Source organism: Dromaius novaehollandiae, chromosome 2 (assembly GCF_036370855.1).
Source record: "Dromaius novaehollandiae isolate bDroNov1 chromosome 2, bDroNov1.hap1, whole genome shotgun sequence".
NCBI classification, from domain to species: domain Eukaryota; kingdom Metazoa; phylum Chordata; class Aves; order Casuariiformes; family Dromaiidae; genus Dromaius; species Dromaius novaehollandiae.
This window is the reverse complement of record NC_088099.1, coordinates 141,190,697-141,207,896: the sequence shown is the minus strand read 5'-3', so window position 1 is coordinate 141,207,896 and position 17,200 is coordinate 141,190,697. Positions and strand designations below refer to the sequence as shown.

General features: G+C 35.4%; 1 protein-coding gene across 11 annotated transcripts in view; it reads left to right on the top strand.

Annotated features, from left to right (window-relative positions):
* The window catches only part of OXR1 (oxidation resistance 1), a 276,903-nt gene that overhangs the window by 237,739 nt on the left and 21,964 nt on the right, over positions 1-17,200 (top strand). For all 11 annotated transcript variants that reach the window (XM_064507616.1, XM_064507617.1, XM_064507619.1 and 8 more), the window contains 2 exons: positions 2,840-3,008; positions 6,304-6,466. In XM_064507616.1, coding sequence (XP_064363686.1) covers positions 2,840-3,008; positions 6,304-6,466 — 332 coding nt within the window. The remainder of the gene's footprint in view (positions 1-2,839; positions 3,009-6,303; positions 6,467-17,200) is intronic.

The following is a 17,200-nucleotide window of genomic DNA, read 5'->3' as shown; positions in this document are numbered from 1 at the left end:
GGCAGAAAATAATCTCACACTTTCTTCCTTTACAGTTGAAGGAACTGAATTTTGAAATTTCAAGTCACTTAATAGTTGCATCATTTTGTGATGATTTGGCTTTTACACCATAAACCACTAGAGGAAATCCTCTGGCAAAACCATCAACTATCAGTAGTTGCTGGTTGTGACCTTTAAAAATGCAAGCACAAGTACTCTCTGCCAGTATTGCTGCTGCTCTTACAATTTTATATTATGTATAATTCAGATATTATACTAGACTCTGATAGTTTTGTAAGTTTTCTGAAAGATTATTTTATTGAATGATGCTGCAGGTTTTTCTTGTAGGATGAACTGTACAGTCATGAAATAAATGCATATGTAGCCAAAGTTATATGCATGCAGTCAGAGACGGAGAGGGGTGCTGGTAAGAGACTTTCTTGCACGACTGGTATTGCAGCCACACTGGAGGTTGTGGGGATAAAACAGAAAAAGGAAAAAAGTACAGCCTCCTCTTCAGAGGTTTGTGCCACTAGCTTGCATTGGAATTGTTCTGTGTTTCTCGTTAGCTTGCATATTGCGTTAGCAGAATGCAAATAGAACAGCAAATTATGAATAAATGTTTTCTCCATCTTGATAGATTTGGTGAGGCTTCTAGTAGCTTTGTGTACAGGCATGTGTAAATAGAGCCAATTTAAAAGCATAGGTCGTTCACACAGCAAAGACTAAACATGAATGAGGCAGGTCTACTAATAGTAGTTGGCATGTCATTAAAAATTGAGCCACTGTAAACACTTTTTTAGTACTCTGTCTATAGGACTAAATTTCTGAAGTAGTCATACTGTGAATTTTGTACCATGAAGTTATCTAGATAATCTTTTCATCTCCTGCATGCAACAAGGACTTACTTGAATTTCTGCTCATTTGGAAGAGTCTTGAGCATCTAGGTTTTTGGGAACTAGCGTTTACCAATCTTTACTGAGGACAAATGTCTCCGAGTTTGGAATGAACGTTATTGCTTGTTCTGAAAGCTGACTGGGTGATGTGAATGCAACCTTAACAGCATTAGTAGTCTAGAATTGCCGAAGAGGCCTCCTTTGTTTTCTGTCCTGTCTTTACCCTTCTTCCCCCTGGACTCTTTCAGTCTTTTCTGTTCTTACAGAATCTTATGTTAACCAACAAATAAAAGCTAGATGTAGTTGAAACTTGGGAAAAATTGTAGTGGCATACCGTTACATATGTGTGTATTAGATTTAAATGAGATTTCATCTTTTATATATTTTACATATAAAGATAACATCTGCTTGCTTTGCTGCTCAGTTAGTTGGATATTAGCACAAATTAAAAGAAGAAAGTATCAGAGAAACAATAGCCATTAAATTTCTTTTTCTGTAGAATTCTGTATCAAATATAGGAAAACATTTGAGAATATACCCCAAAAATTGAGAATCTTAAGTACCCCATTTGAGGGCAGGGGTTATTTTTTAAACATTGATTCTATCTCCTGCATTAATCTGTATCTTTGATTCTCTCTACAGTACAAATCCAACTCATACAGTACAAATCTGAGCTCCAGTTTAGAGAACTTCTTAAACTGTTTCATCTGAAGGGCCAAAATCCCAAATATCAAATCATTTTGAGTATCTTTTTTTTACACTGTCACAGAGTTTGTGCAAGACCTATAAAAGATTTTTTTAACCTGACAATTATCTTTGCGCTTATGTGCTTAAATAAAGCACTTAAAAATCATACATGCTGTCACTGTCCTGCCATTTTATATACTGCAGGTATAATTCTAGACTATTGTAACTGATAATCAGGAAGCACATATGCCCATTTAAATATTGGCTGAGAAACATTTTTTCATGGAATAGTACTCTTCTAAACTTAGAATGAAAAGCATGTTAGAAAAAGCATACAGCAGGGATGTGTATATAAATGGTCAGGAAAGTGAGCTCATATCAGTAGTCTGCATGGTCACTGAAGGCAAACTTGATCTGTGAAAACTCAGGTATCCTAGAAAACTGGCATGTCTGTACGTACATGTTACTCCAGAGGTAGGTTAAATCCTTTGTGGTCATAGTTAATCATCCGAACTCTTTCAGGACTTTATATTTTCTTTTCATGTTTTAAAAAATCTCTTGTGGCTGGAGCTTATGATCTGGGGTTTTGACAGTTTGTCTGGCAAGGGAACAGTTTTGGAGAGGCTTCTTCAGCCTTACGTTGACAGTCGAGACCTTGAGTATAATCAGATTATTCTATTAGTTCAATTAAATATACTACTGAAGAGAAAAACCCATACAGCAATATCCAGTCTACTTCATGATGAAGTGATGTTTTCACCTTTGAAACAGCTAACAAATTAAATTTCATCTTAATTGTCTGATAGCATGTGGGATTTTCTTTGTTTTTCTTCCTTCTCTTCTTTTGATGAAAAGTAACTAAGGACAGCTTTGATACACCTGAATCAAGCCTAGGTGTTTTGTTAACACTGTCTTTTTGCATGTATACAGAAGACCTTTTTAACAGTGGGAGGGATGTCCAGTTATGTTCAGGGTTATGTATTGAGAATACCTTCTGAAATATTTTGAAGTGTGGATGAAAGACTGATATAATGGGATTGGAAACAGAAATGAATGTTTGAATTCAAACATATCATACTGTTAAATTAATTCTGCTGGTATAACTTACAAGTCCTTTTGCATTTGTTATGTGACTAGTACAACCTGTGTTACCTCATCTCTTAATACCTACACATGTATATGACCTACATATGTGTATTCCCTCATACAAAATTGGCTAGTAGTTTTGTTTAGTTCTGTTGCACACAGTAGATAATTTGCTTTTTCTTTACTAATAGGCTCTGGTCTTACAAAAGAAAAACGAAGACATCGATCACACAAGTTCTTGCGTCTCAGGGTTGGAAAACCTATGAGAAAAACATTTGTTTCTCAAGCAAGTGCATCAATGCAACAGTATGCACAGAGGGATAAAAAGCATGAGTACTGGTTTGCTGTTCCACAAGAAAGGTAAGGAGATATATTGAAAGACATTGATTTTTTAGTCTGTCTTTATCAGCTGCTTTTTTTCTCTTTGCTGATCAAAATTGTTTTTCAGTGACCATCCAAAACAACATAAAAAGGGGTGAATTTCAGTTCTGGAGGATCCTATATACATCAAATTTCTCTTGCATTAGAGGCAGAGAAAGGCACTTTATTGCCTTTACATGATAGTGGCATGCCTCTCTTTTCCCCCCAACATAGCCAACATTTCCGATGGCAGTGTGCATGCAGAACAGAATGAGAACATATATATGTCTGGGGAGAAATTCACAGGGAACCTTGTCTCAGTCCTAACTTGTTAGATAAGGGTCACCAACCCAGCATGTTGTTGCTTGGCTTGTACTTAACAGCTGAATACCTTCTTACCATACCCAAGTTTTTTGAAGGTTCAGTCAGTAGTTTTTTAGTGGTATTTGAGTTTTTGTTTGTTTAATCTAGTTTCCTGACAAGCTCCCTAAGAAGGAAATAAATACGAATCATGGAAAGATTGAAGTACATAAAGGAATCGAGTTCAACAACAAAGCTTTTCCTCGTCATTATCTGTGCCTGCCATTATTTGGAAGCTTTAAATAGAATTCTCTGTTGTAGTTTCTAGACCCAGAGTTCAGAAGAGGTAGGTAGGGTTGCTTTGTCTTTTCATCTTTATATATAGAACATAAAATTTTTCCAGGAAGTGAATTCAACATGTCTACTGGAAAAATATCTAGGTTTCAATGATCCAAAGAAATAGGATAGCCACCCTCACCCTCTAGAAAGGTGTTGAATTTCTTAAGTCACCGTTTCCTAGTAGTAGAAAAACTTATTTTCAAGTTGAATATAGATTTCTAGGTATTAGATCTTATGTCCTTATCAGAAGAGCTTAAAAAAATATGTCAGATGTCATCTTGTATAAATACCTGAACACAGTGATCAAGTCGCTTTTCCACCTTTTCTTTTGAGCTGAATGGCATAGAATGTCCAGTTGGGGCACTGCAGTTGAGGACAGATATGTATCAATTGGAGAGAGTCCGGAGGAAAGCAGCAAGACTAATTTATGCCTAAAAAATGTAACATAGAAGGAAAATTAGAAGTAAGTGGGGTTTTTAATCTAAAAGAAAAATCAATGACAAACAGAAAAGTCATGACATAAGTTACCTGCAGCAAGAAAGACAATAGTATTTTTTCATGTCCACTGTGAGTGGAGATGGGTAATGGACTAAAATGATATCAAAATATCTGAGTTTTCCAACAGGAAGAATGTATTCCATGCTATCACATCACTAATCTACTTTTAAACGTTATACCCTGCAAGTGGTGAAGATCTTGCAACTTCTTGATGCAAATTGCCATCAGAGTGATTCTGGTATAGATAATCCTGTCTGGGCTGGATGACCTCTTGTGGTTCTGTTCCACTCCATTTTTCTTGTTCTATTCTTACCACACTGCATTTAAAGACAGCCAAATGCTTCCTCTATGACAATGACATCTGGATCACTTGATTAAAAGGATTAATGTCTCTTTTGCTTATTTACTGATATAGCAGTGCAAGTGTTATGTCGAAGATAAAGCAGAAGTTATGGTGTCACCTAATTTAGAGGAAATAATTCATAGCTTATCAGCCTGTATCTGATCTCACTGGTCTTGGCTGCACCTATGAATGGTTTGTGACTCTGACTGCATGGGAATTAGTTATAGAGGCTGTATCCATCCAACATGTGTCCTGTTGATTCTGTAAACTAAAAAGATCAGCTCACACAAGATGAGATTTTCCCTGTTTATTTTCTTAATTCAGTGTTAACCTTGCTGAGTTTTGCTCTGTAAGGTCAGAAGTCCTTAATGTCAACACAGTTGTCTTTGTCAGCTAGGGAAAGGAGGAGAAGTGTAGGTGTCTGGCAATCTCACTTCCTTTCAGTGTTTTTAATTCCAAGTGGACCAGTCTGGGAGGGAATTTTCTAGAGTTCCTTCAGCATCCCTTTTTTATATCCTTATTTTAAACTGCTACAACTATATATAAACTTCTAGTTTGTTTAAAAATTCCTGTTTTTAATTTTCCTACTTCTTGTAAGACTTCTTTCTCTGACTCTGATGGAATTTAATTAGACCTGTACATCTGAAATGTTTTGGCCTTTCACTGTTAGAGAGAAATTCATGTTTCCTTTTTTCCTATTTTCTTTTATGAATATCACCCAGAAACCTTCAGTTTTAAGAGCCCTGAGTTTGAATGACTGACCCACTTCAGAAGCTTTGATATATACTTATGTACTAAATCCTTGTAGACAGAGGCACAGGAAAATCATAGCTGCGTTTTTGTGAGCCTTTTGCTGCTCTGTATCACTACTCTTCCAGTATATTCAGCTTTCTAGGGGTTTAGTAAGGAGATGAAAGGTCCAAATATTGTTTTTTGTGCTAATTCAGAATGCAGATTCACTGTAATGAAGATCCCTAAAGAAAGGTGTAAGGAAGATTCAAACTCTTAGTAAGTGGGAGGCCACAAAGCCTTACTAGTCCTGAAACATCTTTTACACGATGAAGAGATACTAATGGATTTATTGGGCATCCTTTTTCTACAAGCTCTGCCTGTCCACATACATGGAATGCTTAAACAGTACAGCCTAATGCCTATTCAGCTTGTAAATAACTTTCTTTCGGGAACTGGGGTATTTTGTTCTTCCAAACTGGAGAACCATGCCATTTCTGGGAGATGACTTAAATGAAGGTAAATTCAATGTTAGTACTTACTGTAGTACTACAATTAGGGTAGTTTGTAGTTTGATTTGTTTGTGTACATATATATTTTCAGTCTTGTTTCTCCTGTACTAATTCTCAGTCTGTATAATTTTGTTACATGTCTTGGAATTGTTCAGGTTTTCTTCAGAAGTGGAGGAAATAGACATACAAACACTTTCTTAATTCTAATTTTTATACCTTTTATGTAAATCTTTTAAGATGAAATAACAACTCTCAACACTTTCTCTTGATTTTGGAGGTTATTTCAGTTGTAAGCAAAGAGTTTTCCAATGGGACAGTAATGGTGAAAGGACTGTGTGAGTGTATGAAAAGACAGCTAGTCAACTGCTAAGTTATGTTTTTCTTTTCCTCTAGTGTCAGCTTCATATTATAACTAAACAATGAACAAATAATATAATGACTAGCTTTTTTCAAATATCACTAAGAATCTAGTTTTAAAAAAGTATTTTATTTTAACTTTAAATACTTCGTAATTGTTAGACAGTCTGAAAGAGCAGAAACTTACCTCTTCTGTATTGTTATTTGACTTCTCTAGGACAGACCACTTGTATGTCTTCTTTATCCAGTGGAGTCCAGAGGTATATGCAGAGGATACTGGGGAATCTATTCGAGAACCTGGATTTATAGTCATAAAAAAGAATGAGGAGCCTGAAACCAGTGAAGATTCTACTACTGAAGATGCTGCTAAAGAGTGGGAGGTAAGGAAGAACACTGTCAAGGATGGCTGTGGTTTTTTTGTTTTTTATACGTGAAAATACTTAGCACTTTTTAACTATACTCATGAAAATTTAAAAGCTGTATTAGTCTGTATGCTATAATCATGATTGTTTAATTTGTGCCATTCTAATGCTTTTCTCTAACATCAGTTCAGGGCAACATTTCACAACTGCAACTTGCTCCATACAAAAAGGACTTGTAACTTAAAACTCAGAGTTGAAAGGAGTTTAAAAAAAAGAGTTAAAACTCAGAGTTAAGAGAAGTTACAACTTTGATAAAGCAGACTTAGTTTTCAGTCAAGTACCTACAGTTCTGTGGGTTTTATGTCCATGTGTAAAATGTTGAATATACATTGATATGTCTCAAAACAAGGATGATAATGCAAACAAGGAAAATAATATATTAGTGAAAATGCTTTTCTAATAAAGATTGTCAATTAATTTCATACATAAATATGTAAAATGCTGTTGCTTAGATTAATATTTTAGTAATTAATATTTTGTAACTGAAACTATTCTGTAACTGAAGTTATCTTTCAAATTTCTTTTGTAACAAGTACATTACTCCCATGTGAATCTGTGTCCACTGTGTTTATATGGACACATCTTTACATGTGTACATGGTTTTGTTTTTTAGTGTACGTACAATTAAAGCACTTGTTCTGTGCATTCAAGTTTGTCGGTCCAAACTTTGATTCTTGTCATATATACTGTAGAAGTATCCATCAGCATTGTTTAACTAGAGTCTCAAGATAGCAATTGCAATCTCTGACTGTAAACCTGCATATTTTTTTTTCTTGGAGTGTGTTGAAATTAGAGATCTGTTATACTTTTGCTTTACGTAGAGTATAAAATCTTAAATTGCAGTAGCCTAACCATGAGTAATAGCTTTTCATAGCCCTAAAAGTTAGAATCCCAATAACATTCTGACTTCAGACTTCTCACTTAGCTGAAGTATTAGGCTGTGGATAACAGAATGCTAAAGCTCTGAAGCTAAATAGTTTGGCCTGGATTTTTGATTTGAGGTATTGAAATTAGTATCATTATGCATGTTATGTCTTTGACTCTTCATATTCCAGTTCTCAGCATGCATGTTGCAACAGTATTGTTACCAGCAATTCATCTTGGTAATAACTCTCCTTCAAAGCTTTTATAAGTTTCTGATCTTTCAAAATTTTGCCTTTTGGAATGCAGGACACGTTAGCATATGTTCATTATTATGGCTGAGGCACATTATATCTTTCTTTGAATAAGCTGTTCAGTAAATTCATCTTAATGTAAATAGAGAACCATTTCCCCTGAAAATAGTTAATGGCACAAAATTTTCATCAGGATTAAACACTAATTTTTCATGAGTTATTTCTGAAGATACTGAAGGCAGTCCTCTTCCTACAGGTGTCAAATATTAGTTTTATAGAATGAGTTCATACCTTGAGCCTTTATTTAGATCTCTTCTGAAAACAGAATTGTAAAAGGCACACTTCAAAAATATTGATTATTTCAATCTGTTATGTGAAAATTCTCTCAAATTTGGTTCTCTTAATGTAACCCAGAAAATTTTATAATGTAGGAGTTAGTATGATTTGTGAGATGGATAACTTATAAACAAAGATGTCATGCAAATACCAAAAAATATGCTAATGTAATCTTCTATGCATTTTAATTGCTGAGTAATATGACTTGTTACCTTACTTAAACTCCATTTTAGCACAGATCTGAAAAAGCTGTGAAAAGCTACTCTACACCTGTCATTACACATAGCTCCATTATAGCTAGAACGTGTGCTAGAAAATATCAGTACATAGGCAGGGAATTGTAACTGCTGTTGTCATACCCATTATCCCCATGGGACTTCTTGCTTTTATTCAGTATAATCCCTTCCTATAATCTGATGAGCTGCTTCTTTGTCAACTCTTGATTATTATTTCAGGTGTAGTCCAAGGCAGCAGGTGAACAGTATCTCGGAAACTTTTGTGTGGAAAAATAGGCTGCTGCCTTTTGAACATAGTGATAAACTCAAGGGTGGAAACGGAAAACAAAATCTTGGTGTACAAATACATCACAACTCTTGAATTGCCAAAAGGCAAAGCCAGGGAGTTTTCTTTTCTAAAAGTTGCTCTCTCTATTTTTGTTCTATGTCCTAAAACTCTAGAGAAACAGGGAAATGCATTAATGGATAACCTAGGTGTGGAGCTTTGAGGCAGTCATCAGCTTTCACATCTGTTTGCTTAGTGCTGTGTTAACATGTTCAGCTGTAGCTTTTTATCAAGAGACTTTGAGGAAGCACAGCTTTCTTCCTGTTTAAAAAATAGTAGAAAAGTAATTATGGGAAGAAAAAAAACAAGCAAGCAAAAGCAGAGACCAGGAACATAATAAACTTCTAAACCAACCCTTGCTACTTGTTTCTTAAATGAATCAGCAAATGGGACTGAGCTCTTATTCCGAATCAATTCCAATTTTTCATCTGCTTTTGCTTTCTTCTTGTATACTGGGTTTATTTCATGTCAGCCTTTTCCCTGAAGAAATCTAATAGATGCGATCTCACTGATCTAATGGCAAAGCGATCAGGACTCCTTACCTTTAGATCCAACAACACTGGTTTGATGAAAAATACTGCATTGCTTAAAGTGTTCCAAGGAAAGGAGGAGAAATAAAACCACAAGGGAATGCTTTAACTGACTTCAGTGTATTATGTGCTACAGAGTTTTTAGGTAACTCAGAAGCATATTCACGCCTACTTCTAATACCCAGCTTTACCATATGTGAAGGTGACTAATACAGAGTATCAGAGTAGTCAGTTACTTAGTTTAAAAAACTAACTCTGTATGTGGTTCTTGGTGGATTTTGTTGTTCTTGTTTCTCACTGTTGGCCAGCTTGAGATATCACCTGTCCCATTGGCAAAGCTTCCCAAAATAGAATACCTTTTCATTTAAAATCAGGTCTGTGCTAAGTACTCCTCTCTAACAACTGCTAGAGATGAATAAACAATTTTATTTTATATTACTTAAACAAAACTATGCTGCTAGGCTCTCAGTGTTATCTCCATCCGTTTTCCTCAAGTCTCTATTTTAGTGCCTTGTGTTTTAATAAATGTGCATATTCGTCAGAGAAGAGATCTTTTTGCTATCTGTACTGAGCCTTGGGGGAGTAGAGGTATATTTTTGTAGCATTCCATTTTTTTTAATTAGTGTATGAATTCAAGTGTTAATGGCTTTCTATATCTGTTAGCACAAAGAATTAGTACTGTTTAGGAACCCATGTGTTGGATAAACAAAGGCTTTCTCCAAAACATGTGCACTTGCATCTAAACATGGCCAGATTTAACAGTGAGCTGACTGCTTCTGTTGAGCAGTACCTCAGACATGACTTCTATCACTATATGGTCTAATTGTTTCTTCTTTAAGTCTGAGTTGTGTATATAATAATGTGTATAGGAATTCGTGAAGTAATGTTAAGGTGCTTGCCATTAGATATGTTAATTATGTGCTGGTCATGCATTAACACTACTTTGGTGCAAATCAGTTCCATAAATTGAAAGCATTAAGTAGTATAACCTGGTGTTAATAAAAGAATGGGATCACAGTATCTGAAGGCAGGGGTGTGTTCTCAAGCACTGCTGAGGGGGTTGCTTCTATGCTTGCAGAATCTGAAGATGTGTGAAGAAAAGCTGCGCATAAACTGCAATAGTCTCCAAAGCCTGGCTTAAACCTGAGCTTTTGAGTAATATAACTGTTTCATGTAATCTGTTATAAAATAACTATTAGTAGTTTCTTTTGGATGCATGATCGATTGCCTTCTAAAAAAATGTTGTTGATGTTTTCTGTAGAGTATATATTTTTTTCATTGTGTATACATTGTATCTTAAACAATTGGAGCAGAGGACAAGTTTTGTACCACACTTGGTCTTAAGATAACTTGAGGAAAACTACAGAAGCAAAAGTGCTGCCTCATATGCATTATTTCTGTCAGTTTTCCTGCAGGCCTTTTTACATTTCTTTTAGTTAAAAAAACCTGTACTCTTTTGTAGCTTTTGTGCTACTCAGTAATCTCAGATTTCAATTATTCTACTGTTTATCCTAGGATGGGTTATGATATCGTAGCAGGCTTGTTTCTGTTGTTGTTGCTATATGAAGTGGCAGGTGGAGGATTTTGAACTGACTGGAGTATGAAGGCATGGAAAACAAGAGTAGTTAATTAAAATGTCTATATTCTCCTAAGAGGTATAGTACAAAAATAAGTGCTTTCATCTGTTCCTGTACAGAGGTTTGACAGAATGTATGTTATGAAACTTGCTGATAACTTTTCTGTAAAAATGCATCTGCTTGACTTGATGTGCGTATAAGTTCAGGTTTAATCTGCTGAAATCTTTAGAGAGGGACTAGTCTATTTGACATATTTGGGGAGAAATACCAGCTGAAACTGATTATTAGTGAGATGTTACCAGTTTTAATGTTGCTGGATAGAAAGGAAATAGCTATGCTCTATCGAATTAGAGCAGAGAAGAGACATTAGAAGGGAAATAATGGAAATGTCATGTTTTCTAACATTGTTGGGATTTGTGCTTTCACATATACAGCTTTTATCATAAAATATTCTCACCTTCTGTTTTTAGCTAATCAATGGTCTAGTTGGCCTCAAAAAAAAAAAAAATCAGAATACCTTATTTTGCTTTCTTAATAGTTTGGTCTGTCAAGTTACTTCTGAAAGCTAATAGTGTTCCTTGAACAATTAAGGGACTTGGTCTGTTGTGTTCTTTGAGTAGTTAATACCTTTGATAGGGAGCTGGAAAATTGAGAAGAGATTTGTACCACTGTATTATACTATGTACTGCTTTGTGCAAATGCACTTTTTATTTCTGTGTATGATTTGTTAATGACTTACTGATACATGCTGCGAATTCTAGATGCCTTCATGAGGCAAAGCAGTATCAGGGTGGTGTCGTGAAACAACAGGAGGTATCATGATTAAATGCTGCACCCTTATTATCATGCAATATTGAAATTACAGAATTTATGGTGATAGCCCAGATCTGTGGTTATTTATCACAGTATTGGCACAAAATATTGTCACTGACAATAGATGTTTCAGAGACATTAAAAAAGCTTCATCTTAGGCAGTTCTGAAGAAATCTGCGTTTTATTAAGGTCCTGGAGCAATTTCTAAGAATCAAAAATGTTGAATCCTCCTCTTTCAACCCCTGGCCCACCATCCATTCTTATTTGTTATTATTACCCAGAACTGAGTCCTACTTCCGATTCATAGAAATATAACTCAATACTTGTCCACAGGATTTTTGAGAACAGGAAGTTTATTGTCTGTGAGGCTTGCTTGCAGGTCCATTACGTATTTGGAAGCAAACTTGTTTTGAAAGACATTAATGGAAACACTCTTAATTGTTTGGAAAATACAGAAAAACTGGATCATAAGGTGTTTAGAAGTAGACATCCAAAATGAAGCATGAAATGACAGATACTTGCAGCTGATTTTTCTCAGTTTCACTGGGACTTCTTCTAGTGTTACATTTCATAATCATTAACTTTGTTTTTGCATTTTAAGCTTCTGCAGAAAATGTAGATATGGTACTTCTAAAACACAGTACTCTAACTCACTTGCTGAACTGAATTCTGTTGAAATTTTAGACATGGCTTGAAAATGCTTGTTAGATCAAGCCCATAGTGACAGATGAAAGCCGTGTACAGTATGTGCTTGAATTAGGCTTTGACAAAACTTCAACTTCTGAAGTGCCCAGAAGTTCTGCTTTTGCATATTTGTCAAAATATGAAGGTGACAAACGGTGACTATGTCTCCATATCAGGTAAAGGCTGAAGAAGGATTTTCAGGATTGAAGTACTGGACTTAGGTGCTTAAGTTCTTTGTTAGATCTGCACTGTAACCTATAAAACTTCATGAAAATGGGCATTTCAGTTTCAGTATGCACTGCTATCTTTTCTTAGAGAGTCCTTAAGCTTTTGTATTCTTAATAGTTGTTCTTTCTATAAACTTGTTTCTATTTCTTACTCTATATTTTGTGAATGCTTAGATGTGAGTGAAACAGCTGCTTGTTAGGTTTTATGCTTTAAAGTGTGGTGTGATCACAATGCTGTATGACAAGCTGGATCAGCAGAGAACAGGAAATCTGGAAGTTTTGGGCTTCTTGAGACAATGCTCACAAATGGTATATAAAAATGCATCAAATTAATGGTCTGCAAAATAGAAATATTTTTTCTAAAATATTTCATAAAAGATTGCCTTTTTATTCTAATATAGAAATTAGATCAGTATTTGGTTTTATATCATGTATTGTGTGTTACAAAATTATGAATGTGTCATTATGCGTTATGTGTCGCTGTGCATTAACAAACATGTTTAATAGCCTTTGCTCATGTACTGGAGGACGAGATTCTTTTGAATTCCAGCAGTCTTATGTGTTATACTACAATGTTTCTGTTAACATAATATTTGTGATGGAAGAGAGGTACTTTGGCATAACATGACAATAATTTTCATTCTTGCTTTTACAATCAACTTAAGCAAATTCTGTGTTTTTCCCTCAACTCTGTAGGGTGTTTCTTACTTTGCTCTGCTTGTTTTCTACTTAATCTACTCTTGCTCTATAATTTGTAAATGAAAATTTGGAAGTGTTTGCTGCTTGGAGCTACCTTCTCTGCTCTTCTAACTTTTCTAGTGGGAATCATGAATATGAAATTGGTGTCCATTTCATGTATCTAATAAAACTGGTATAGTCCCTCTATTTAGAAATGAAGTAGTATCCTACAACTAAACTCGTGCTTTTGAGACTCAATTGCTTTCATTGCACCTTAAAACTTTCTGAAGAAAATTTTGTGGATGGGAAAATGCTGCTCCTTTTCTCCATGCTCCCCCACCCCCCCAGCTGCTGGAAGAAAATAAAGGATGGCTTCTAAAGTTAGACTTAAAGTTATCAGCAAATGAATAGTTAGCAAGCTGAGAGCTGGGCCTACGGAGTATGGGTCTCTGGTGTACTGGATACCACAGAACTTGGGTAGTGCGCTCTACAGCGTTCTGTCAGCGCTAGTTCTGAGCTCAGTCATCTGAAAGGCTTTTTGTACAAAATAAACTTGTCTGCCTTTTTTATTAAGGAAGACAATTTGGACCTTAATTCAGCTGTCTTCCGTGTGCCTTTTAGCACTTACCAAAATATGGAACCGCATGCCTTTCTTTAACCCAACCGGATTCCTGCAAAACATGACAATTTAGATGGCCTGGACAACTCTAAATTAAGCATCTTCCTAACTTTCAAGTCCTTGAAACTATAATATAAGGAGAAAACATACAGGACGTGCAGTTCTTGTCAGAGTTGTACAGTACAATTTTAAATTAAAAATGTTGTAAGACTAACAGAGGGATTATAAATCTAGGCATAGTACTTGTTTTCTGTCACTTCACTGTACTAATGTGTGTTGAAACTACAAACTAGTTACAACACTACTTGAAGCAGCTTTTGGTTTTTTTCTTTGGGGCTCTTTAATGGAAGTTCTTGTTATCTGAAATATGGCTATTAATGTGATTATATAGCAATCTCATCTCTTAAAATAGTCTAATAAGTAAATAAGCCACTAAAAGTGAAACTAAGGTCACTGCTTATTGATTTTTTTGTTTGTTTGTTCCCAGACAGACCAATACAACAGCATAAAAATAAGCTTTCTTCTTGTCAGTCAAAAATGCAGATGAATTTACCAATTGCCCTGAGGCACTCAGAGTAATAGTCTGCTTCATTTGATTTACATGCTTTGCTAAATTTTCAGGACAGCTTCTGAAATTGGAGTATGAAATTCTGGGAACAATAATTTATTTTATATATATACCTCATATATACTCTTCTCAGGAAGTGCTTGAAGGTGGCTGTCTTCGGTGCACCGCATCTATTGTTTTTCATCACAGAACTTGGTCACCTACACAGCCCTCTTGTGTGAAACCAACAGGCAGTTTTAAATAAACTGTGAGCAGAAGTAATTATTTTTCCTTAGTATCTGTTTAGCTTCCCTATCTTCCCTTTCTTAAGAAGGAAAGAGTAGGGGAAATAAATCTCCTTCTCCTAAGATAGTATTGATCAAAAACCGTTCATAGTAAATAATAGGCATTGTAAAATTCAGCATCACAACTTTTCTACCATGGCAGTACTGCAGCAGTTCTAGCTGACACAGAATAATGGCAGCTACCCAAACTGCAAAAGTATTTTGCTTCACACATTGTATTCTGTTTTTCTTGCACAAGTTTATAAAGAGCTAGCATACTTACTATCCTGTTTCTAGGTTGAGATCTGGTAAACTGATAGCTGAATATGGAATGGCAAGGGTACAAACTAGAGAATTGATTTGGAGTGAAAAGATATTTCATATGTTGTACTATGTCATCTGTTTGCTAGAACTGTCCTTTCTTCTTGTTTATATTCAATTTTTTGCAGATGCATCAGTTTATTAGGGGAAAAAATCATGAATAAGGATAACCTAAAGGAGGACTATGCACTTCTGCTGTAAATGTCTCTATTCAATCAACATTAAGCTAAGTAAATAACAAAATTATCCAGTGTAATTGGATGCATTTTGTTTTGTTCTGTTGTCTAGGCAGTTAAAAGGCTGTAGCTCTTAAGTGTGAGCTGCCCTGCTGCAGATATGCTGGTTCTGAGCTGGTATTCACTGTGAGCATTTATGGCAGGGCCATACATATTAACACAACAAGATGTGAGGCTCTGATGCAACTTAACAGATCAGTGTGATAATCCACAGATGCACAAAAAATAAAGGGGCAGTTTATTTTATTGATCTTTAAGGGGGTGCTCCTGGGGTCAAGTGTTTTGTGTTCTCTTTCTTCCTCTCTGACTAAAGGAAATTTTGTTTCCAGCAATCTGGGAAAAAGAAGGTTAAGGGACTGGGGTGGAGGACAGATGAGGCAGCGTTTGCAGTCTCAGCAACTGCACTGCCTGATGCTGGTCAGAGGCTGCCGACCTGCTGCCCTCCCTCCCACAGATCGTCCCAGTTGCAGGGCTCGACTGAACATCCAAACAGACTGGCAGAAGGTCTGATTAATAAAGGGACTAGTAACTTTCCTAACCTTAAACTTCTGCAGTTATAGTTATCTGAAAAGTTGGTTGTCAGATCTAAGCAAGCAAATTTATTGCTCGTTTTCGAGTGGTTTTTTTTTTAAACCCTTTTGAGAAGCTCTGTGAGGAACCATTTTGATCTACAGAGACTAAAACATCCAAGTAAGTTGTTTGAATTGTTTAAGATGGGGAAAAAAAAAGTCTGTGTTCTAGAATAAATTCTGTGATCATCCAGATTCCTTTCTTCCTCCCCCAGTTTTGGAGTAGTGTTGGGTAGTGTTAATGAGTGTGGATGTTCTTTCTTTTTCTTTTCTTTTTTCTTTTTTTTTTTTTGAGAAGAATGCTAGAATAGGCTGAGGGGGAGTTAGCTCTGTGGCCAGTCTTGTTTTTGGCTTAAAAGTTTCATCTCCACAGAGTGTTAGAAATAGTTTTTTCTGTATATTCTCCATCCCTTTAAGTTAGTTATAACTTTGATTTCATATCATTCTCATCTGAAACAGTTTTAATGAAATCAGGTCTTTTGGTTGCTGTTCTCAGTATTAGCGTGCTCATTCTTAGCATCTGATTTAGAAAAAAAATGGATATATGATTTATTGCTTGAATTTCGCACCATTTGACTGTGCGCATAATGTGCTATTGTACAGTTTCCTCAAACCTAGCTTTCAATGTGCCAGTGATAAAAAGTTCTTCCTGGCGTTCTTAGTAGTTCTGGTAAGTTGGAACAAATTGATTTTTTTTTTTTTTTTGAATAGTTAACAACTCCTGAGAAAGCTTTTACTGAAAAAGAATGTTTTACCAATCTGAATTACTGTGTGTTGAGTTAGATACTACTGCAAGATGAGGCATTCCAGTGCACAGCATGGGGTATATGCAAGCAAGACTTCTGGTACTGATTTTGCTTAGGAATTTTGGTTTTTAGATCACAGTGCAATAGTATAAGAGATAAATGATTTAATCTTGGTATAATGCTGCTAGCCTCTGCCTTTGATTTTAGCATTAGCAGAAATTCTTGTCAAAGATCTCAATGTTGATCACTGTTGGTACACTATTAAATATCGTTTAAGTAGCGGATTAGTAGCAGGATATGCATATCCAATACTTTTACCCAGGACTCAGAGCATTAAACACCAAGACATCTAATTACCTTTTAGATTTTTAACTTGATCTGATAAATGTTTCTCATTATTGCTGTGAGGTGTGATTTCCTGTTTTGAGGGCTTTACAGCACTGCTTGCTAGCTTTTTCTAAGGGACGTTGTGTGTTGTGTATGTTGAACACTTCTATTTAAATACACATCCCGATTTAAGGGGGAAAGAGTTGGAATCATAATTCCAAAATTCTCTTATTGCTGGGAATGACATTTAACCATACAACAAAGTTAGCATATAGACAACAGGATTCACTTTGTTATTTTGTAGCTTACAAAAATAAAAACACTATAAGCTTAAGAGTTCCTGAATATTTTAAAATTTAAAGAATTTCTTTACTTTACTGACCACTTTTTTTAAACCTGTTCAGGACTTTAAGAAATAACTGACTTGATTTATACATGTTTGTCAGCATAAGTAATACAGAAACCATTATTTAATACTGAGTGCATATTTGTTACTAGTAAAAAAAAATTTGTCCATGGATA